Source organism: Neomonachus schauinslandi, chromosome 4 (assembly GCF_002201575.2).
Source record: "Neomonachus schauinslandi chromosome 4, ASM220157v2, whole genome shotgun sequence".
Classification (NCBI taxonomy): Eukaryota; Metazoa; Chordata; class Mammalia; order Carnivora; family Phocidae; genus Neomonachus; species Neomonachus schauinslandi.
In genome coordinates, this window is record NC_058406.1 from 171,581,600 (window position 1) to 171,605,062 (window position 23,463).

The 23,463-nt window shown below is 42.4% G+C and overlaps 1 protein-coding gene across 1 annotated transcript in view; it reads left to right on the plus strand.

The window, feature by feature from the left end:
- The window catches only part of FER1L6 (fer-1 like family member 6), a 110,567-nt gene that overhangs the window by 15,049 nt on the left and 72,055 nt on the right, over nt 1-23,463 (plus strand). The window contains exons 8-15 of the mRNA XM_044914306.1: nt 670-856; nt 2,538-2,730; nt 4,254-4,602; nt 9,749-9,861; nt 10,609-10,789; nt 15,174-15,294; nt 17,720-17,820; nt 21,156-21,246. Of these exons, the coding sequence (XP_044770241.1) occupies nt 670-856; nt 2,538-2,730; nt 4,254-4,602; nt 9,749-9,861; nt 10,609-10,789; nt 15,174-15,294; nt 17,720-17,820; nt 21,156-21,246 (1,336 nt within the window). The remainder of the gene's footprint in view (nt 1-669; nt 857-2,537; nt 2,731-4,253; nt 4,603-9,748; nt 9,862-10,608; nt 10,790-15,173; nt 15,295-17,719; nt 17,821-21,155; nt 21,247-23,463) is intronic.

Consider the following 23,463-nt stretch of genomic DNA (forward strand, 5'->3'; position numbering starts at 1 on the left):
ACAGGCCCATCCAGGGTCATGCAAGAGAAATGATATGTCCCAGGTTCCATCTCTCTTTCTTCCCTCTCCCTCCTTTTCCTTGTGGGCACATGAGAACTGCCAAGTTCATGGCTTGTCTCCCTGGGATTCTGCTCTATCAGAGGCACCAAGATGTGTCTTATCAAAGGTGTCACTAGTCTTTGGGAGGTCAGCTTCTAGGACAAGGACCGCCTGTCTCCCTATAATAACCCAAAATAGATAAGCTGTTCCTGAGCTTATCCTATTTATCTGAATTTGGCTGATTTTTCTTTGAAGGAATTACCATTTCAACCAGTCGTTTGTGAAATGGGAAGACTTAATGCACTTCTTTTAAGAGGCAGAGTGGGAGGTGGTGTTTATGCTATAATTCAAGGACTTGAAGGAGTTTGCATTCACTCTATTCATACCCTTCGCTGCCAAGTACACCACAAAAAAAACTCATTTTATTTTTTTAAATTTTATTTTATTATGTTATGTTAGTCACCATACAGTACATTATTAAGAAAACTCATTTTAGCGATGAATCCTGATCTTTTCAGTTTTTTCTCCTATATCAGGATCCTTCTTTCTGTCTCCAAATTGCTTCTACCTTTTCTCTCTTCTTCCAAGTGAGAGAGCTTTTTTATTTTTTGTTTTTTGTTCCCCCTCAAGGAACCTTTTGATCCCTCAAGGGTTTCCATCAGAGAGACCCTGGGCCAGATTCTATGTGAGACTCTTCAAAGCAGAGGGGTTGCCCAAAATGAACTCCAGCATCATGGCGAATGTCACTAAAGCATTTGTGGGTGACAATAAGGACCTCGTGGACCCCTTTGTGGAGGTCTCCTTTGCTGGGCAGATGGTAAGGAATGTTGTCACCACCAACAGCAAACCAGGGCCAGAACTCTGCTCTTTACCTAGGACATTACTAATCAAATGAAATCAAGTTAAAATAAAAATTAGGAAGTGCCTTAAGAGAGAAAGCTTTCACAAAAGGCGTTGAGTCACATGGCAGGGAAGTGGGGGTGGTGGTGACCCACTCACTGTCCATTTGAGATCATGGAGAGGGGCTGTGAAGTATTGCAATTTAGGGCCCAGGCAGACAGGCCTCCTTCCTTACCTCTGGCTACTTCTCCGAGCTGTTACTCAGTCCCCAGGCTCCATAGCCTCGCCACCTGCCTCCCAACCTACTCCCCAGGCTCTCCAGGTATTCCTCGTCCTGTGTAAGCCTGGACATCTCTGTTTCCTGTTATTCCCTGCTCAAGAGCCATTGGAAGTACCAGCACCTGGGCACGTGGTCACAGCTTAATCCTGGTTGGCTGGACTTTGAAGCTTCAGCTGACACACATGTTGTCTCTGCCCTTACAATATATGCTACTCTAACCCCTCATCTTGGCAGGGTGAACATTGGAGTATTTTTTACTTGGATCCCTTGAGTCATATAGGACATCATCTCCATTTTATGACAAGGAAACTGAGGTCCAGAAGGGGGACGTGACTTGCACAAGGCCTTACTTTTATAAGACACAAACTCAGGGTCTAACTATATCTGCGGCATGGAACAGATGCATGGAACAATTCATGTTCAAACATGCATGTTGGCCTTTTTCCAGCCCCCATGTGATTATGAGAACTTTCTGAGGGCAGGACCCATCAATTACTCCCTTTGTTCCTGATGCCTGGCATGGTGTCTGGTGCAGAGTAGGATGTTAGTACAGTATTCCTCCCTTATCTGTGGTTTTGCTTGCCATGGTTTCAGTTACTCATGGTCTTCATGGCCTGAAATTATTAAATGGGAAATTCCAGAAATAAATAATCGATGAGTTCTAAATTGCACGCTGTTCCAAATAGCGGGATAAAATCTCGCGCTATCCTGCTCCATCCTACCCAGATGTGAATCATCCCTTTATCCAGCAAGTCAGCCCTGCCTACAGTTAGTCACTCAGCCACCTCGGTTATCGGGTACACTGTGGTGCTATGGCAGTGCTTATGTTCAAATCACCCTTATTTTACTTAATAATGTCCCCTAGATGCAGGAGGACTGGTCCTGGCAATTCAGATACACCAAAGAGAAGCTATAAGTGCTTCCTTTAAGTGAAAAGGTGATAGTTCTCAATAAGAAAGGGAAAGAAATTGTATGCTGAGGTTGCTAAGATCTATGATAATGTTTATTACAATATATTGTTTTAATTGTTCTATTTTATTATTAATTTGTGGTAATCTCTTACTGTGCCTTATTTATAAATTGCACTTTATCATAGGTATGTATGTATAGGAAAAAAACTTAGTATATATAAGGTTCAGCATTATCTATGGGTTCAGGCATCCACTAGTGTCTTGGGATGCGTTCCCTGTGGATAAAGGGGGGCCACTGTAATGTTCCTGGGTGCAACGGATTTCCATGGGTGTTGGGTGGAAGCAGGTTCATTATTTCTGGCAACTTACTTTATATTTCCTGCTGGTTTAAAGAGTTTTCTTTAGTCAGTTCAGGGGGCCTCTTTCCTTTCTTTTGACAGCTTACATCTTGCTGGCTTTGTTTTTAGGGGCGAACCACAGTGCAGAAGAACTGTGCCAATCCTGTGTGGCACGAACAGGTGGTCTTCAAGGAAATGTTCCCTCCTTTGTGTCGGAGGGTGAAAATCCAGGTGTGGGACGAAGGCAGTGTGAATGATGTAGTGCTGGCCACCCATTTCATCGACCTGAAGAAAATCTCCAACGAACAGGATGGAGATAAAGGTAAATCTTTATCTGTCTCACTTGGGAATGGGGTCACAAAATGATTGATTTGAAGCCCTCATTTTCATAATGAGAGGATTGGAGCAGGCAGTGTGTTAGGCATTTCCATGCTCTGTGTGGTTTCTGGTTTGCGTTGATTCAGGGCAATAGGTGGAGCCTGGCTGTGGGATCCAGGAGGCTTTATCGTGGTCCCAGGTCTTCCATGAACATTGCTGTGTGTCCTTGAGGTAGTCATTCCCCCTCTCTGGGCCTTGGGTTTCTTAAATGAAAAATGAAGAGTTTAGATTAGATCAGACATTGATAGGCTATGGTCCATGGGCTACATTCAGCTGGCCAAATACGTTTGTATGGTTCATAAGCTAAGAATGATTTTTACATGTTTAAATAGCCCAGAAGATACTGTGCCCCCAGCTCACTGTTAGGAGCACATGGTCCTGAGTGTTGCAGGAAGGTGCTGTGACTGCACACTCAGAGAGCCAGAGAGGGAATGAGGAGGCGCAGCTAATCCACCAGTCAGGGGAAAGAGCTTTTACTCTTTCTTTATTTGCAAAACCTAAATTAGCAGGTGATAACTTTCTAAATATCCCAACAAACTCTCCCTCCTTAAAATCCCAAGGCAATCTTTCTCTGCACTACAAATTGGTGTTAATTGATGAATATATTTAAGCATATATATATGTGTGTGTACATATAACGTATATACCAAAGGCTTCACTTAAGCAGAGGACAAGATTTACATATTTTTATACCTCTCACAGCGTGACACCACAGAAAGACCTCGATAAACACCTACTGTTTAAGTCTTCCTATCGTGGAAGGGTTTGCCACAGGATTGCTTCACGCAGAATGCGCACCACCCTCAGAATATCTCAACTTGGTATAAACATGTTTTACCCCAAATTTTCAGGAACATCTTGATGGTGTTCAAAGAAATGTATAAAATAGTTTTAAAAATTAGACATCAGGGGCCATAAAATCTTTTTATCCCCTTTACCACAGTATCTCTGCTCCTTAAAATCGACCCTCCTTTGGGACAGAATCTCTCTCTTTCTGCCTGACCCCTCTCCATGCCTCTTCAGCCTGTTATTTGTTCTTGCTGCATAAGGCAAATCTTCTGCTTAGCACTTATAATGTAAATATTTACTTGTTTAATGTTCGTTTCTGCTTCATTCTCCACTGGGCTCCGTGTTTAGTATCTAGCGTGGTGCCCGGCACATGTCAGGACTCAATAAACATGAGTTGAATGAATGAACAGACAAAGGATGCACGTCGGCATTGGTAGTAACATTACAGCTGTGAAGAAGTGTACACGTGTGCATGCAAGGAGGACTAGAAAGAAAGAAATACAGCAAATATATCAAAGTGGCAATGGTGGCTCTTTGGGGGATGGGATATTCTGTAAATATTTTCTCTTGTCTTTTCTGTATATTTTACATTTTAAATGAATGTGCACAATTTTTATAAAGCAAGAAATAATCAACTTGGAAACATTACTGGGCAACTAAAGCTTGGGGCTTTTGCAGGCTTTCTACCAACCTTCGGACCTGCCTGGATTAACCTGTACGGTTCACCCAGGAACCACAGCCTGATGGACGACTACCAGGAACTGAATGAAGGTTTTGGAGAAGGCGTGTCATTCAGGGGCAGAATCTTGGTGGAAATTGCTGTGGAGATCCTCTCGGGAGGGGCGCAGGAATCTAAATTTTCCAAGGCACTCAAGGAGCTCAAGTTGTCTTCAAAGGACAAGGACTCCAAATCTTCCAAAGGCTCCAGTAAAGACAAGGGTGACAAAACCAATGATGGAAAATCCCAGCAGGTGTCAGACAAGACCAACTCAACAGAGGTAGAGGTGGAACCTTTAGATGTGCCCCCCCCAGGTAGGTCTGAGCACTGCTCCACTGCCCCTGCGAGGCAAGCCCAGAGTGGAGGCAGCACCTGCCACCTCAGCTCCCACAGGCTCCCAAAGGCATGCACAGGTCTCACTCCCCCTGCTAAATGTGTTTTGGCCCAGCCTTGTATTCTGCGCCGATCCGCTGCCTCTTCCTGACACATTACAGCCATCTGCTCATGATAAATCCCTCCAGTGTTCCCCCCAAATATGGAATCCCATGAGAACCAAAGTGAAAGGGAAATAAAAGTGTTCTGGGAGAGCTGGTGAAAGCAGGTTGGTGGGGGGATGGACTGAGCTCTATCTGTGGGCTAATTTTGTTTAGCTTTGTTAGCCTAGCCTATGCTCTGGGTGTGAGGTAATGTGGGATGAGGGATGAAGAGGAAGAAGAGTGAGTGACACGCTAGGATGAAAGAATTTGAGAAATCTATTCCCCTGGCTAAGACTGGGGGAAATCACAATTCAAAGGAATGCCTATTACTCAACATAAAACACATTAGCATTTTTTCTGTATGATGGGAAAGAGATCTGGGTCTCCAAGATGCATACAAACTGTGAATATCCCCTAACTGTTTGTTAGTTTGTTTATTTGAGAGAGAGAGCAAGAGAGCAAATGAGTGTAAGTGGGGGAGGGGCGGAGAGAGAGGGAGAGAGAATCCCAAGCAGGTTTCATGCTCAGTGCCCGATGTGGGACTTGACCTCATGACTCCGAGATCATGACCTGAGCCGAAATCAGGAGTTAGAAGCTCAACTGACTGAGCCACCCAAACACCCCCCATCAACTGTTTAGATTAGCAAGACTGCTCTGTAGTTAAGCAAGTGAAGGAACTTGTGTTTTGTTAGTAGCAGAGGTGAGTGGACTCCAGCTCTCAACTTGGATGATTCTGCCTCTGGGAGTATGTTTCTCAGGTCAACCAGACAATCATTTTGGGTGGGGAAGGAAGGTAATGGCTGGTCTGGGTCACCTTGGCTTTGGTAGAGCCACTTATTTTTACTGCTGGGATCTAATACATCTTAAGAATCAGTGTGGGGGAGAGGTTGGAGCCCAGGGTTGGAAATCGTGAGGGGTGGTTCTATTCATGGCTCTGATAGTAACACCTCTCCATGTTTTAGTTTACTCATTAACAAAATGAGGTAGTAATAGTCTCTTTGTCACTGGCATCTCCTGGGGGTAAATGAGGGAATGCCTGTAGGACGGTTGACAGTGTTCTTTACATGTTTATGGTAGGCTGGCAGTACATTTACCATTGCTGTGACCGGTGTTTATGATTTGTTCAGAGCTCTCCACCCTGTTTTTTGGACCTATTTTGGATATTTTGTGGACCTCCCCAGCTCTCCCCTATGGACTTGTATATTGGGAAATATTCTCTGGAAATGTGTCCTGTCAGTTTCTTGTGGTTAGAATTGACATTACTTTGATGTGATTGTATTTATGTGTATTTTTTCAGAATATATGCCAACTTTGGAAATGACATTTTTTGGACTTTGCCAGAAACTGCGGGTACCTTAAGTAGCCACCTATGCTGATACCTGACTGTATCTGATTCTGCAGCAATCTTTCCTACTGTTGAGACTGGCCATTCTTTTCTAGACAGGAATTACCGAGTAGAAAGGGCCTAATAGAAGATTTTCCTAACCCATGTCAGTATCTTCAAGATATTTTGCTAAGGCCATCTAAAAAAAAATTTCTAGCAGAAAGCAAGTGTAGCTGGGAATTTACATAGACTGTACATTTTCTACAAGGCCAATAGCCCATCTTGGCTCTTGGATAGAAGGTGGTAGGAGAGGGGAAATTCAGGTCTCATTCAAACCCTTATTTCTCCTTCTTTCTCTCTTCATCTTGGCTTCTTGTTTGTGGTCAGTTTCCTGCTGGGTTTATTAGTTATCTATTGCTATATAACTATTATCCCCAAGTTTAGCAACTTAAAACAACAAACATTTATTTTTTCTGTGGATGAGGAATTTGGGAATACCTAGCTTGGTGGTTCTGGCTCAGAATTTTTCATGAGGTTTCAATCAAGATGTTGGTAGGGGCTGCAGTCATCTGACAGCTTGACTGGAACTGTGGGATCCACTTCCAAGATGGCACACTCTCATGGCTGTTGGCAGGACTTGGTTCCTCACCACATGGACCCTTCCATAGGCTTCTTAGTATCTTCATGGCAGTAGGCTTCCCCCTGAGTGGAGTGGGTGATCCAAGAGAGAACAAGGCAAAAATGTCTATGTCTTTTATGACCAAACCCATAGAAGTCACACACTGATATTTAGGCCACGTTCTACTTGTTAGAAATGAGTCACTAAGTCTAGTCCACACCGAAAGGGGGGAGGAATTAGGCTTCATCTTTTGAGTGGGGGGTTTCCAAGGATTTGTGGACATATTTTCTACCTTCCCCAGAGCCTCAACAGCCTCAGAGCTCACCCTTACCAACATGGTGATAGTCCTTCTTGAAGCAGTTTCTTTTTTAGCTCTCCAGGGTCCTGAGCTCCTATCTCCCTTGCTGCAGCCATGCTCTCATTGCATACCTGGACAAATGAGATCCCATGATGTTGGCTTTTCCAGTTCACCCTCATCACCACCATCAAAGGTTATCTCCCTATGCCAAGCTTTCACACAGCATAGCTAATCTAATAGATATGTTCATTTTCAAATTCTGTGAACATGTACTGACTAGTTTCTTTTTTTAGACATCATCCTCAATATTGGTAGGAATACAAAGAGAGTTTGACTCCATGGAAATTATGATATAGAAGGGGAGGTAAGACATACAAAATAAATGTACAGGAAGTAGAAGGTGATACATGCAATAAGGAGCTACAGATAAAGTGCTAATATTTCCTGGAGTAAGTGAAGTATGATAATTAAAATGTTGGGCTCTCAAGTAAGAGAGCTGGATTTCAGATATGGCAGTGGTTATTGCCCAGCCTCTGGAGAAACATTGCCTCTGAATCTTTGGGCAAGTGATTTAAGCTCCTTATGCTTATTTCCAATAATAATCTCTACTTCATGGGCTCACAGTGAGGATTTAATGAATTAATACATACAAAGTGCTAAGAATAGAGCCTGGCACATAGTAAGTGCTCAATAAATATTAGGCATGTTTAGTAATTTTGGACAGATATTTTAATCTTTCACAAGCTGCATTGTCTTTATCTTTAAACAGGTAGAATGAAAGCATCTTCCTCCTAGGGTGGTTATGAGAATTACATGAGATAATGTAGGTAAAATTCTTAATACTACATCTGACACATTATAAGAACTCAGTAAACATTGCCATCATCATTTCTCAAACTCAGGAAGTCAAAGTATGCTTCCAAAAGAATGGGCCATTTGAGTTAGACCTGAAGGATGGGAGGATTAAGAGATGAATTCTATCTGTTGAAATACTTGCCAAGACTACCATTCTTGTGGCATTTGTATGTGTAGGCTTTATACAAGATGCTCCGTGTAGATGATCTCATTATTCCCCCCCTGTAGGCCCTATGACAATGTTTATTTCACAGACAGGGAAAGTGACACCCAGGGAGTGGATATGACTTGCCTAAAGTCAACCAGCTAGGAAGTAGCAGAGCTGGGATTTGAAGAAGGGCTGATCTGGTTAAGGAGTCCATCATCCCTCTTCTAGGCTACATGGCCTATAGTCCCATCAGGTCTTCAGATACTTTTTAACCTCCTCCCCGAGAGTAAACTTGGCCCCAGAAAGGCAAGATAAGTGGCTCATTTACAGCTGGTGCATACAGTGGCAGCAGGTGGGAGGGGTGTGTGCTCTGTGACTAAGATCCAACAATGGGCCCCCACCCTGTCCAACATTTTCTGGTCAATAGAAACATTTCCTGCTGATGCCAACAGCAAGGAGGCTCCTGTGTAAAGGAAAGGTCACTTTTTTGAGACCTGTTGGCTCTCAGAGGGACAGGGTTCGGGCTCTTGATTGAATGGGGCTCTTCAGCTCTAAAGCCATTACTGTTTATTTTCCTTAGACGAACCTTATTGCTTTTTCCATGTAATGCAATCAATCCAACTCTGAAACCAGGAAACACGGACTGTATGGCAACTCATTCAGCCTCTTCACTCAGAAATGTGATGCTGTGTTGGTGTCTCAGCTACAACTGCTCCCTGAACCATCAACCTGTTCCACCTCAATGGGAGTCATCTACAAACAGTTATGGTTACCTCGGGATGGCTCCTGTCTTGTGACCTCTCAGGGTCCTGTCTTCCACAATGTAGGATTCCTTGAGAGGGAAGGCTTGGTGGAGCCCAAGCTTCAAATCTTGGCTGACTTTAACTTGCTGTGTGACCTGGGGAAGCCCCTTAATCTCTCTGAGCTTTAGTTTATTCAGATAGGAGGAAGCTGGAGCAGATGAACTCCAAGGCCCTTTTCAGTATAAAAGCCGATGTGGTCCTGAGACTCTCCGCATGCTTATAGCTTGTCCTGCATGCATTGGATTGTCTGATGCTCATGCAAGTGCCTAGCCTTCCTGTCTCTTTTATCCAGGCTTATGTTATTTTGGGGAGTAAGGTCTGTCTTTGAACAGCACCAAAGTGTTGGGTTAGCACATGGTAGAGCTCAAAGAGCACTGGTCTGTGGTCAGAATACTTGGGAAAGTTACTAAGCTCAACCTTAAGTTTAGTTTCCTCAACTTCTTCACCTGTAAAATGGGAATGATCCAGATTTTGACCTCTTGAGGTTGTTGAGAAACAAACATAATGTATGTGATCTCCTATATAATCCATAAAACAATGCTCCAATGTAAGGGTTTGATTCTGTTACTGTCTGTTTTCTAAATGGCTGCTCACCCGAAGGTGATTCCAGATCTGTGTTCTACCAATAGCACTGTAGAAAGATACACATGCCAACCTTTGTCTTTAAAAAAAAAAAAAAAAAGATTTTAATTGCAGGGCAGAAGCTCAGAAGGTTGAGATTATATCATTCTAGATAGATGGCTGAATTTGGATTTGTAATTTGTAGGTCCTGGTTCCTGCCTGCCTGCTTAGCAGAGAAATGATGTGCCCTTTCAGGCTGACACTGAAATTCAAATGCCTACAAATCACTCTGGACAAGTTAACATCACTAATTCAACTTCCTGGTAATAAAAAAAATAAAGCCAGACCTGTCTAAATTTTTTTTTCTTTCTACAGATTATACCAGAAAAATATGAGAAATTTATACTTTTTGGAGCATTTTTTGAAGCTACCATGATTGACCGGAAGATTGGAGATAAACCCATTAGCTTTGAAGTTTCTATCGGTAAGTGCAAACAAGCACAGTGCTTGGCACATGGCACTGGCTTTATGCTTGTTTCTTGAATGAATGAGTTAGTGTCTTACATAGAAATGATAGCATTCTGGCAGAGGTTTGCACCTCAGAAAGAAATGAATAATTCTTTGTTCACCCTAGTGTCAATATGTAAGGGATAGATTTATTTTCATACTTAAAAAAAGGATTAAGAGTATAGTTTGGATTCAGAAGGACTTGGATTACTAATCCTAGATCTATTACTCCTAGGCTCACTTAATTTCTCTGGGTCTCAGTTTCTTCATCTATGAAATGGGAATAGCGATAACTCTTCATAAAGCTATTGCAAGAGTGTAATGAGTTAATGCTTGTGAAGTCCTGTGCATATTGTAGGTGCAGTTATTATAACTCCCAACGATCTTCCTGGGCTGATGTACAGCTGGGAAAATCTTTCCAAGGAAGAGCATTCCATTAGAGAAGGTCTTGATTCCCATCAGGAGGGTGCCCTTCCAAGGAGCAGAAGGAAGTGGAGATGGAATCCAGTTAATTTGTGACTTAAGTAGTTTTTACAAAAGAGAACATGAGATGGATGCAGATGATGACTCACCATCACTGTCAATCTTATTTCTTTGGTCTGACCATCACACTTCCCACCTTCATACTGAGATCTTATTTCTCTGTCCTGGGAGGATGTGACCTTGGTAGCCTGATTCTGCTTGTTGACACCTGACCTCTCTCCCCTTGCTGCTGTCTCTATAGGTAATTTTGGGAATCTGCTTGATGGAGGGTCCCGTCATGGGAGTAAGAAGTCAGCTGAATCAGCTGAAGAAGACAGCCTCCCACTCCTGCATGAAGGAGAAGGGGATGCAGCCCACAATGTTGCCATCCCTATGGTCTCCACCACTCACCCAGAGAAGCCACTCGTGACAGAAGGAAACAGGTAGGAGACACGGTAAGGGAGAACAGCCAGGGTTCTGACAATAGGAGTCTGACCTGTTTCTGGGACTGTTTGATTCAGTTCTTCCCTAAAACCAGAAACATCATTTTTTAATCTTAGTCATGGGAGCAAGGCACGAACAGGAGCAACATGGTCATTGCCACTCTACTGAATCTTTAGTGAAATGTTGACAACTCTCCAAATGTCACATCTAGGTAATTCATCTAAGGGCAGGACAATGATGACGGCTCTTGTTACCATATCTATAACTTCGAAGCATAACAAGGTGGGAAGGTCAGAATTTAACATTTCAATCCAAACCCTATTAATAGTACTACGTTCATCTGAGTTCTGTGCTATTATGTAAATGGGATTATTGGATACATCATTTCTTATCTTGTTTTTGCCACAGTCAGACTAAAGAACTCAAAAACAAAAACAAAAACTGTCAGCCACCAGAAAAGACCATTTCAGAAAACATCTGGGGTACCTCCATGTATACTCACTGATCTTAAACCCACATAACCTTTCAACATGCAAAGAGAAGTAAAATTCTAGAATTTTGTTGTAAGAAAGTGGTGTTGAGCATCAACCACATGATTTACAAGAAGGGAAAGCCATATCCAGCAAGAGTCTTCTGAGTTCTGAGGCTTGTGCCCTGAGAAAAGCTTTATCCTCTCATTGGGTTCTCGTAAGAGAACATAGTTTTCCCCCTTTGTATGTGAGGAGATTGGAACCACATTGCTGGAGCTCTTCACTTTTTCTGCTCTTCCCAATCTAGACACTCTCTGGGCACAGACCCATGGCTTACTGAGCACCGTCAGGATAACAAGGACTCCCAAAAGCATTTCCCCAGACAGCCCTCTTCCCTGAGCAGCAAATCCAAACACCCCCACTTGGGTGTCCCAAAGTTGTAGCGGGTTCATTGTCTCCATACACAACATTGTTCCTCTTCCTATCTTTCCCATCTCATGGACTAGTCCGACCATTCCTTGTGTCCTCTGAACCACAAATCAAAAAGCTGTCAGCTGCCCTCTGTTCCCTTCCTTCCCACATCCAGTCAGCAATGAAGTCTGGTCAATTCTGGTTCTCAAGAATTTCTCATATAGATGGTCATTTCTTTAATTCTGGCCATTGGCATCTTTGTCCTGGATTATTCTAGAAACTTCCTACCTGGCTCGGATCTTCAGGAAATTCACCAAACTATCTATCAGACCCAGTTACTCTGACATCATTCATTGGCTGCTTTTGGCTTTCAGGATTATTTTCAGAAGCCACACCTTGTTATTTCCATCCCTATCTACTTCTCTACCATCATCTCTAGTCCGCAAACTCTGCCATTCCTCCAGCCACGCAGTGTCTCTGGTGGTTCTTCAAATGTGTCCTGCTATTTGCTGCTTCTGAGCCTTTGAGTATGCTCTGCCCTCTGCCAGGCGACGAGCCCCCTTGTCACAACTGCTGGTTCCCATCACCCTTCAAGGCTAAGCCCACATTCCCTTCCCTAAATCCCAAGTCTGATGTCTCCACCAAGCACCAATCATACTTCATGAAGATGTTTTTACTTGTTTGCCTCCCTATGAGACTGTGAACACTCTGAGGACATGGACCATGTCTTATTGACCTGTGTATCTGCTCCTCTCTAAGCCTGGAATGTAGTAGATCCTCATAAATGTTTCTGAATGAGTTAAGGAATTACCATAACTGAGTTGTGCACAGGGTACTAAGGGGGCAGAGAGAGGAGGCGGATAACTTACTTTCCCTGGGGAGGAGGTGAGGAGTTGATAAAGGTCACAGAAAAGGCAACATCTTAAAGAATGGGAAGGGCCTTAAGCAGTGGAAAGAGAGTGTTTGGGACAAAGTATGAAGGAGTGAGTGAAAATAATCTGAGCTGTTTATCTGCTCATTTTTTAGTGTTTCCTATACTTTCTAAATCCTGTCCCTCCCATGGACCACCTACCTTGGCATGTTTTTTTGGCTCCCTGGCAGCCATAGTTGGTTGTCCAATCTCCTTTCCACATACCCAACAAGGAACCCAAACTTCCCAGTCCTTTGATGGCTTCTCTGTCTATTCTCAAAACTGAGTTGATCAATAAGTGGATCCTATACCTGGATCTGCAACTCAGGGAGACTTTTCTGAGACTACTCAGAGGTACTGTGCATCCTTTCACGGGGACCAGGCAGTAAAAACCTCTCCACTTGTTGGACTAGCCCCATTGTTGACAATGGGTGAGAATGTCAGGAGGTCTAGTGTGGGAACAGTTTGGGAGGAAATGAGAAGTCTCAAAGCACCCTTGGATGGATCTCATATTAGTGCTGGCCAACTGGCTCAAGGAGACCCAAACGAATCATGCTATGTTTCTTGGACTTTCTGTCTCTCAGAAATATTCCTCAGTCACTGTATTGAGGCTCTGCCCACATAGTGGAAAACTGGGGTGGCAGCAGCTGAATTGGAAGATCCTCTGTCTATAATAGACACACATGTGCATGCACACAGGCACAGACACATAGTCACTTGATTTGTGTGTTACCTTCATTAAAATACCTCCTTGCGTTTCTTCTGGGCTTTCCTGTTTTACAAAGCACATGCATTTACATACGATTTCTGTACTGGGCTGGAGTTCAGGAATGAGATCAGAGCACAGGACATCCCGTGGCAGTTCATCATTTCCTTCTCAGGACTCTAGGGCTACCCTTACCCAAAGTCACAAGGCTGGTCTTGTGTCAGGGCAGCCATTCCAACTGGCAGGCTTCTCTTCCCACTGGCAATATGGTGCCCTCATGGTGTCCTCCCATCCGCCATGCTCCATCTGTACTGAGTTTGCCTGAGACCCACAGCATCGCAGTCCCAGGCCCAGTAAGACTAGGAGGACTCTGGGAATCCAAGAGAAAAAGGCCCCGAACATCATTAGCCCAAAATAATCTGAACCATAGAAACCTTGGAACAAAGGACAATATTGGGTGAGAATGTATCTTATAGGATTCTTGGCGCAATAGTTTTAAAAGAAGTGAAAGAACAGTTTGATTTCTAACTTTTTTATTTATTTATTTTTTGTTCTCCTGTTACAATAACAATCTCAGGCTCTGCCAAGAATTTATTTGGCTTCTCTTCTAAATTGATGCCTGCTGATTTATTTTCTGCAGAACAGACTGTAGGACACCTTTGCTAATTTTATGGTATCCAGAAGAAATTTGGTTTGTAGATCTAAAAAGAACAGCCATCCATTCTTTCAGGACGAAGTTCTCTTCAGTTTTTTGGAATGGAAACAAAGCTTTCTCTCCCTCGGTGTCTCCTCTCTCAGCCTTTATAGGTGTGTGACTCCAAAAACCGCCCATGTTTATAGGGCCACATGTCTCACCCTGCCCATTCCAAGAACTTTGCCTTGGCCTTCCTTCCACATTTGTCTTCTCATAGTCCCAGCTGTTAGTGGGAAAATTACAGGGGGTTTGGGGAAAACTTAGTCAAGGATATAGCTGTCATTAGACAGGAACTTCAACTTTTTGCCACAGTTCTCCCACCTTACCTGCCTCACCCCATCCCTTTCTTTCCTGGGGACCCAAACTGACAAGTTAGTTCCTTCTTTTGTGTCTTCAGTCTCACCCTGTTAACTGTCTTTTTCTCATCAGCATTTAAACATATCCAACCATCATCCTCAAAAATTTCCTTTGGCTCCACATCTCCCCTTCTAGCTATGTCGCACCCTCTTGTCCCTTCTTAACCAAGCAGGTTACCTGCATTATCAACACCAATGCCTGGCAGCAATAAATATTGGATGCATGGATAGATGGATGGATGGACAGATGGATGGATGGATGGATAGATGCATGGATGGACAGATGAATGAACGGATGGATGGATGGATGCATGCATGCATGCATGCATGCATGGATGGATGGATGCATGGATGGCGACATGGTTGCTGCAGTTTAGATTGAGGCACATGCTTATCCTCATTAATAATATATTACGCTCTTACAGTTCTCTAGCAATTTCATTCACATCTGTTATCTTGGTTGATTTTCACATAGTGCGTAGCTTATAGACATTAAAGGGAACATGTTAGTTTTTCTCCCTTCTTTCCTCTCTCAACTGGAAAGGGAAGTTCCTCCTTGCAGAAGGCTTGCCTGATAAACCCCGCCCCTGGTGCTCAGCTCTAGGCTTTGCCCTGGGTCTGATGGCTGTAGCTGTTAGTACCTCTCCATTGTCTCCACATATCTCTTCACTGTTTATTGTTCATGGGTCCCCGATCAGAATAGAGTTAATTGTTTGATTGTTTTGTCACCACCCCTCCCCACCCCACTCAGAATGTATAAAACATGAATATGTGGCTGGAATTGCCTGAATAATACCGATTGCCAACTAACATCCAGACCTAACTTGTTTTCACAGGAATTACAACTATTTGCCTTTTGAGGCCAAGAAGCCGTGTGTCTATTTCATCAGTTCTTGGGAAGACCAGACATTTAGGCTGCACTGGTCCAACATGCTGGAGAAAATGGCGGACCTGCTGGTAGGTGACCCTCACAGGTGATGGATTTGAACATTGGGCAGCTGGAGGCAAAAGGAATCTTTTTATTCATCCAGAAGAGGGTCTTGACCTCAATTTAAATACAAATAAATTGCAGCCGCTGCTTTGGAGGGCACATAGTTCCTACCATGTGGACCCAGGGGAATGAGAATATATTTTGACTTTAAATAGAACTACCTGGATTAGAATCCCTGCTCTGCTTCTTAATGTTACAGGACCTAGGGATAGGCTGTTTTCCTAATCTCCAAAGGGCAGGAGATTGACAACTTTCTCACAAAATTGATAGATCCTGGCTTCAACTCATATAAAATTCTAAGTCCTTAACATGGTAGAGAATCACCTACAAGATGAAGTCCTGCCACCTCTCCAGTCCTGCCTCTCACATGCTTTCTCCTTTGTTCCAATCACACTGGACTTCTGGTTTTTTGAAGAAACAAAGCTTCTTTAATGCCTCATAGCCACCTCTGTGCTGCTCCCTCATCCTGAGCTACTTCTCCCCTCCACGCTTCTCCTGTGTCACGCATCAACTTCCACAGCTCAGTTTCAACTACTTCTCAGAGAAGCCTTCTGGCTTCTCCGCATTATCCTCTCTCGTAATACCCTGTGCTTTACCTTCAGAGCTTTCTGCATTTTACAATTGATTTGTGTGCTTATTTATTCAATAACCATTTCCCACTGTTCTGTGGCATCTGGCGTAAGACCTGGCCCCTGAAAGGGGCCAAGAGTTATTTAAGGGATTGAACATGTGTAAGTACTTATGACCGTGCCAATATGCAGTGACTGCTGGCTTGCTCCACCCAACCCCGGAGAGGAAGGCAGCCCTGGGATCTCTGCTTCTTTGGGCTCCTGAGCCTGCCCTTTGATGTCTGTGCCTGCTCTTTTTTTTTTTTTTAAGATTTTCTTTATTTATTTGACAGAGAGAAAGACAGTGAGAGAGGGAACACAAGCAGGGGGAGTGGGAGAGGGAGAAGCAGGCTTTCCGCTGAGCAGAGAGCCCGATGCGGGGCTTGATCCCAGGACCCTGGGATCATGACCTGAGCCAAATGCAGACGCTTAACAACTGAGCCACCGAGGCGCCCCTGTGCCTGCTCTTATATTTCTCTTCATGCCCTCTACTTTCTGTCCCACCATGCCTCACCAGGTGACCCTCTCATTCCATGAAAACCTATGGTAGGGAAAGAACAAATTTCTCTCTCTCTCGTTTGCTTTATCATTCTGTCTCTAGTTGTGTGAAACAAAGTTTCCCCTCTGGCCTTGGGGATTCCAGGCATCATGGAGGTAGAGTCTGAAGGTGGTAGAGGATGCTTGGTCTGATGTCACAGTATGTGGAAGCCATAGACTCGCTTTGTAAGGCTGGTGTTGCTTCTCCTTCAGGCCAAAGAGATAGTTTATTTCTAAAAGGCTTGACAAACAAGAATGTTTCCCTAGAGGCCAGAGCTGCCTTTACCATTCATCTCTAATTCCTTTCTCAGTGCCAGGATCCCTGCCATGCTTGGCATATCACAGCTAGCATGATTGAATATTTACTAAGCACTAAGCTGTGTTTGAAGAAGTCCACACCTCCCTATGGTGCTATAGGTGGGCACTTTTATTACCTGATTTTATAGGAAACTGGGCATAAGGGGGTTAGTTCACTTATAAGAATAGAGGCTGGATTTGAACAGAGGTAGTTTGACCCTATGCCTAAATTTTTAACCACTCCACAATTTGCCTGTTCTTACAGTGAAGGGGAAAGAGGGAAACATATGTCTCCAGACATCAAACTTTGATGTGTAGTAGAGAATGTAGTTTTTGTAAGTTCCAGCAAAGCAGTGATAACATGTATATTTTGAGTGCTGTTTCCCTCCAAGCCACTGAATGGAATACTAGAATTTAGACCTAAAAAGAAAAGTATGATTATTAAATATACAAGCATATAGCCATTGTCATATGCAACCTGTCCTCCCCCATATAACACCTCACCCCCTGCCCAAACCCCTATAATCAGAAGAATTGATAACCCTTGAAATTTAGGATTATTCAGTATTACTGTATTCCCATATAACAAAATGACTTTAACATTGCTTTTGAAGTTTTAAAAAATTATATCTTACTTACTCTACTTTGTTAGGTATTTCTTGACGTTAGGTTTCCCCACAGCGTAGACTCTAAATAAATGGTTCCCCATTCAGAAATGATTTGGGATAGAAATGATGAGTTTGAACAATGCAGGAGAAGATTTGTATTTAGACTGAGTCCAGTTAAGAAAAATGAGGTTCAAAGTTAGTAGATCAGACACAAGAAAATGGAGGAAATCTTCCTTCATTTCTAAAACACAAAATCAGCAAAATATGATATCTGAGATATCAGTGTCTCCACTACAGTGTCTCCTTCCCCTCATCCCTCCACCTCTGTGGTTTGTTTCCAGGAAGAAAGTATAGAAGAAGTGAGAGAATTGATCAAGATTTCAGAGAAAGCATCAGAAGATAAAATAAAGACGGTGCTCAATGACTTCATCAGTCAAAGCAGGTACTGGGAGAGACAGCTGGTATATGGGTTACTGAGCTATATGGAATCAGCTTTTAATTACCCTAGAAAATAGTTCATTTTCCATGAATTCAGATGGGCATTTTATAGTGTTCTATCCATCTTTATTTTGTTCAGTAATTGAGCTGGCACTTCTGGGCTCACTGTTGCTTCCTGACACTTAACTAAAGCATAAAGCAAAGGGGAAAAAAAGAAAGAGAAGAAAGGAAAGACTCACTGCAGAGACTTTTAAATGAAACAAGAAAAATGCTAGTAACATTAAGCCCAGCACACTTCTTTGCATTTGGTAGCTACTCAACAACTATTTAACAATTAGATGGATAAGTTATATCAAATACCATTTAATGGAATTTTTTATATAACACAATAAGCACCAAATAAGGACTCTGATTCCAGGTAGCAAAAAATATAATGGAAGATTTAAAAATAGAGTATACTAGTTGCTTATTATGGAGTAACAAATGACTTCCCAATTTAGTGGCTTAACACAGTATTGATGATCTCAGTTTATGTGGGTCAGGAGTCCAGGTGTGGTTTAGTCAGGTCCTTTGCCAAGAGTCTCTCAGAGACTACGGTCAAGGCATTGACTGAGGCTGCAGTTACCTTGAGGCTCCCAGTCGGCAGGATTCACTGCCAAGACCACTCACGTGGTTATTTGTGGAACTCAGTTCTTCACGGGCTGTTGGATTGAGGACTTTCAGTTCCCTGCTGGCTCTTGGTTGGAAGTCAGCCTCAATTCTTTACCATGTGGGCTACCTCTCACAACATGGCGGCTGACTTCATCAGAATGAGCAGGCTAGAAGAGTCAGAGAGAACATGCCAGCAAGGTGGAAGTCATGGTCTTTTATAATCTAATCTTGGAAGTGATATCCCATCACTTTTTTTTTTCCATTATGTTATGTTAGTCACCATATAGTACACCATTAGTTTTTGATGTAGTGTTCCATGATTCAGTGTTTGCATCACTCTTGACATACTCTACTATGAGCAAGTCACTAGGTCTACTGTACATTCAAAGGGAGGGAATTACCCAATGGCAAGAAGAGCAGGAGAAGGAGGTCACTGGGGGCCATTGTAGGGGCTGCCTATCACATAAGGAAGTAACCTGGACTAATGCTTGAAATTAATTAGTTCAAGACTTGAACAAAAATGAGAATTTGTCATAAAGGAAGCAATGATGAAGGGGCAGAGATTTATTTGATGTAAGGCAAAAATTAGATAGGGGTAGCTAAGTAGCTAAATTCTGGTGTTCTGCTTTGTAAGTTCTCTTTCCTAATCTCTCAATTACCCCACATTTTTGCTTTAAAAAAGGGAAGCAAACAAATAAATATATATATTTATTTCTATCTTTCTTTCTCATTTCTCATTATAGAAGCAGTATGTGTCAGTGCCACTCTTGCTGCAAGCTAAGTGCCACCTGCAATTCTCTTTAAGCATCTTTGAAAAGCTTCATGATCTCATATTTTTAGAAACTGTTTGTGGGCAAATTATAGCTCAGTAATTTTCTATATTAGGGGGTTACTTGGAGTGATAATCATTCCCCTTTCTCTTCAAGTTACAAGCAACTGAACACATATTTATGAGGATCAGATGGAGCTCAAATTGTTAGTTTTATATTTGGTAATCTTGCATTTGAGAAAGCACCTGAGGTCAAGGTGGGCTTCCTGTTTCCCCCACACACACCCATTTGTGGTTAAGCAGCTGGACTTCCGGGTCTCCCCTGCCCCCCTGGAGAAGAGACAGGCCACTTGCCACGTGAAGGTGAGGAGGCCATCCACAGGCCACAGCAGGCTGGGTCTGAAAGATGAAGAATGAACAGAAACAGGTGCCATGGTAATTTACTCTGATTCTGATGAGGAAATTAATGGTTCCCCCTGCTGTGAGAAAGGGAGAGAGAACTCAGAAGTCAGAAGTGTCCATCAGGTCTCCTTGAGCTGGTCCGTCCTGGGAGTGGAATGGAATTTCTTGTGGCTCCCAGAAAGGTAGACATGTAGCAACAAGATGCCTTCCTCAAAACAGAATCCTTTTTAAAAATTAAGAGAACATTTAACTTGACTAGCACGTCCACAGTGAATTTCTGGTGCAGTTTCTAATTGCGCTGACATAGGACCCCTCACTGAGAGGTGTGGCATCTTAGACTTCCCCTTTTGTTTCCTTGTTTCCTTTTGTTTCTCCTTGATTTTCTAAATCATAGTGTTACTGCTCATCTTACCAAAAAAAGTATAGAAATGTATAAAGAAAAAGTGTTCTCAATTCTCTCTCCAATCCCACTCTCCAGAGACAAGTGTGATTTGTCCTCCTAGATTTTTTTCCTGTGCGTTTGCAAACCCACACGTTCCTAAAAATACTATATTTTTTCACAAATGATGCACACTTTGTTTAGCACATTGTTTTTTTCACTCTACAACCTATTGCTGGCATATTTCTATAGTAGTATTACGATAGCCCTCAATATTTAACTGTGTGATATATATCACATATTTCACTGGTCCCTGATATATTAGTTGTTTCTACTTATTTTCCTACTATAAACAATGTTATGATAAGCATTACTGTGTGAACATCTTGCACAATTTTTTAGTTGTTTTTGAAGAACAGAATTCTAGTTTAATTTTTGGATCAAATTATACGGACATTTAAATTTTGACAAGTGCTATCAAATTGTCTCTTAAAGATTATAACAATTATTGGAGAAGAGTGACTACTTCCCCCACCATCCTGGAATATTATCCAATTTTTAGTAAGTGAAAATGGTATTGATTTTCATTTGCATTTGTTATCGCTAATGAGGACAATATCTTATTTCCCCAAGTTTTAAAGCCATTTTATTTCTTCTTCAATTGCATTTATAACCTCTACCATTTTTAACATCATCCCTCAAAATGTTACTACTCAGTCTTTTGTATAGTTTTTAACATGTGAGGACATATCCCAGTATTGAGTCTAAAATATTTTTTACATACAACTTTTCAGGAAACTCTTGGTATGTGTTAAATGTGTAAAATGATGGAAAACGGCATTATTTTGTGTTTGTTATGACCTTGGATAGCAATCATAATGGATATATACATGAAAGAAAGTAGGAAAACAAGCATCTATTTCCCCAAACTAATGTGGGGTCTGGGCATCATTTCCAATCCTCATTTTGTCTCTTAGAAAAGTTAGCACACCATTGCTTAATTCTAAATGAGAAATCTTGGGTCTGTGGCTTCATCAACTTTCCCATTGTATTGCAGAAAGTATTTTTGCAAATCTCTGGAATTACATAAATGGATTTTCACTAAGTAGGTTTCAAAATTGTTATTCTTCTCTTATAGTGTCTTTATCTCTGAAGCAGAGAAGAAACCCAAGATGTTGAACCAAACCACCTTAGATAAGAAACGACTTACGCTCTGTTGGCAGGAGCTGGTATGTGAAAATCTATACTTTGAACAGAATTAAAACATGTGCTTTAAAAATAAACCTCACAGATGAGGCATAGGTCGTAGACCAGATGAGGATAAGGTTCTAAAGGTTATACATTTGCATGATGTAGAAGGATGAGTGAGAAGTGCATAAGTTGGAAGGGAACTAGCATTTATTGACCGTTTATAAGAATGATTTAGAAGCCCACCAGTCCTACATCCTATTCTGGTGGATTTCTCCCTTGCCTATTTTCTTGACATCTGTATTTTGTTAAAGGCTCTTTGACTTGACCTTTTGTCTCACAAATGGAGGAAACCCCTCCCACCCCCCCCCAAAAAATCCTGTTCTTCCCCTCTTCGGTTTCCTTCCATTAAGAATCGTGTGAAGAGTTGTAAGCCTTCTTGACAACGGGGCAGGAGCGCTATGTCCGTAATACTGCATGCCTCACAGATCCTCAGTCCCTGTCGCATGAGTGATGGCTGAGAAATGCCAGACCAAGTCAGACCCTGGATTATCTCACCTTGAAACTTCAGTTCCAGCAGTGGTACCAAGGGGCGTTTTGAACGAGGCCATGATAATCCTGTAAAGAAAAATTACTCAGTATTTGACTGGTCAGGGACATTTATAAGATGTGAGGGGGTCCCAGAGAGATTAAATGATTTTTTAAAGGTCACAGCTCATTAATCGTAGTCTATACACTAAAATCCAAGTCTCTAAATTGGTTTACCTTTCTTTCCAAAATAATAAACAAAGGTTTGTGTACTCCTCCTCTGGACTCCAAGGGAGGCCAGATTTTCACTATATAGAAGATCTTCCTCCTACCCCATTTCTTCTCTGACTGCTCTTCCCTGTCTCTGCAACGTCCATCCTCTACACATACTGCCCACAGAGCTCTATTTTCTTCTTATCATCCAATAGTCCTTGGCCTGAACGGGTCCATGAGTTTGATATCTTGTAGTGGCCCACCTCTCCCTCCTCATCTCTGGACCTCTATTTCCACCTTCCTAGGGGACACATCACCTGCTTGTCTCAAAGCACCTCCAACTCAACCCATCCTATTAAACCCATCAGCTTCCAGTCTAACCTTGTCCCACATTCTGTATTAGCACCACCAGCTACACCTGTTGCTCCAACCAGAAGCCTGGACTCAACTTTGAATCTTTATTCCTAACCCTCGACAATCAATTCGACTGTAGGCCCATTGATTCCTCCCCTTAAAGACTCTGGAACATGCTCCACCTCTTCATCTGCAGAATCGCTGTCTAAACTGACTTCCTTAGCCCAGTCTATTGCAGTAGGCTTTCTTCAACCCATCTTCCATACCACAACCAGAATGGTCTTTCTAAAACACAAACCTGATTAAATTGCCATTGCTTCAAAAATCGCTGACATCTGTCAGTCCTACATACCCTGAATCTGCAATTGGTTCCTTTGTCTGGACTATCCTTTTTCTTCTTCTTCTTCTTTCTTCTTTCTTCTTTCTTTCTTCTTCTTCTTCCTCTTCCTCTTCCTCCTCCTCCTCTTCTTCTTTTTTAAGATTTTATTTATTTTATTTTATTTTTCAAACTCAATTAGCCAAGGTATAGTACATCATTAGTTTTTGATATAATGTTCAATGATTGATTAGTTGAGTGTATCACCTAGTGCTCAACATATCTCATGCCCTCTTTAATGCCCATCACCCAGTTACCCCATCCCCCCACCCACCTCCCTTCTGCAACCCTCAGTTTGTTTCCCGGAGTCAAGAGTCTCATATGGTTTGTCTCCCTCTCTGATTTCTTCCCATTGAGTTTCCACCCCAACCCCTAGTGTCCTCTGCACTATTCCTTATGTTCCACATATGAGTGAAACCATATGACATCACCTGATGAATTCTGTTCATTGTTTAAAACTCAGCTCAAATGTCATATCATCTATAAAACCTAGCTCTGTCTCTCTCTGGCCCCCCTGATATTTTGCACATATATTGCTTTCAGCTCACCAAACTGTCAGAGTCTCAGGAAGAGGGAGCCTGTGTCTTCATCCCCTGTCCTAGGCCTTGGCTCCTAGGATAGTGCCTGGTCCATAGCAGGTATTCAGTCCCCCCTGTCAGCACGAACATAAGGCTTTCTATGGCCCAGGCCCTGTGCTAGGTCCTGGGAACACAGAGCTATAAGGACTTGGTACTTGCCCCTGATGAGGAATTTATTGATTGACTGGCTTATTCATTCTACAAACATT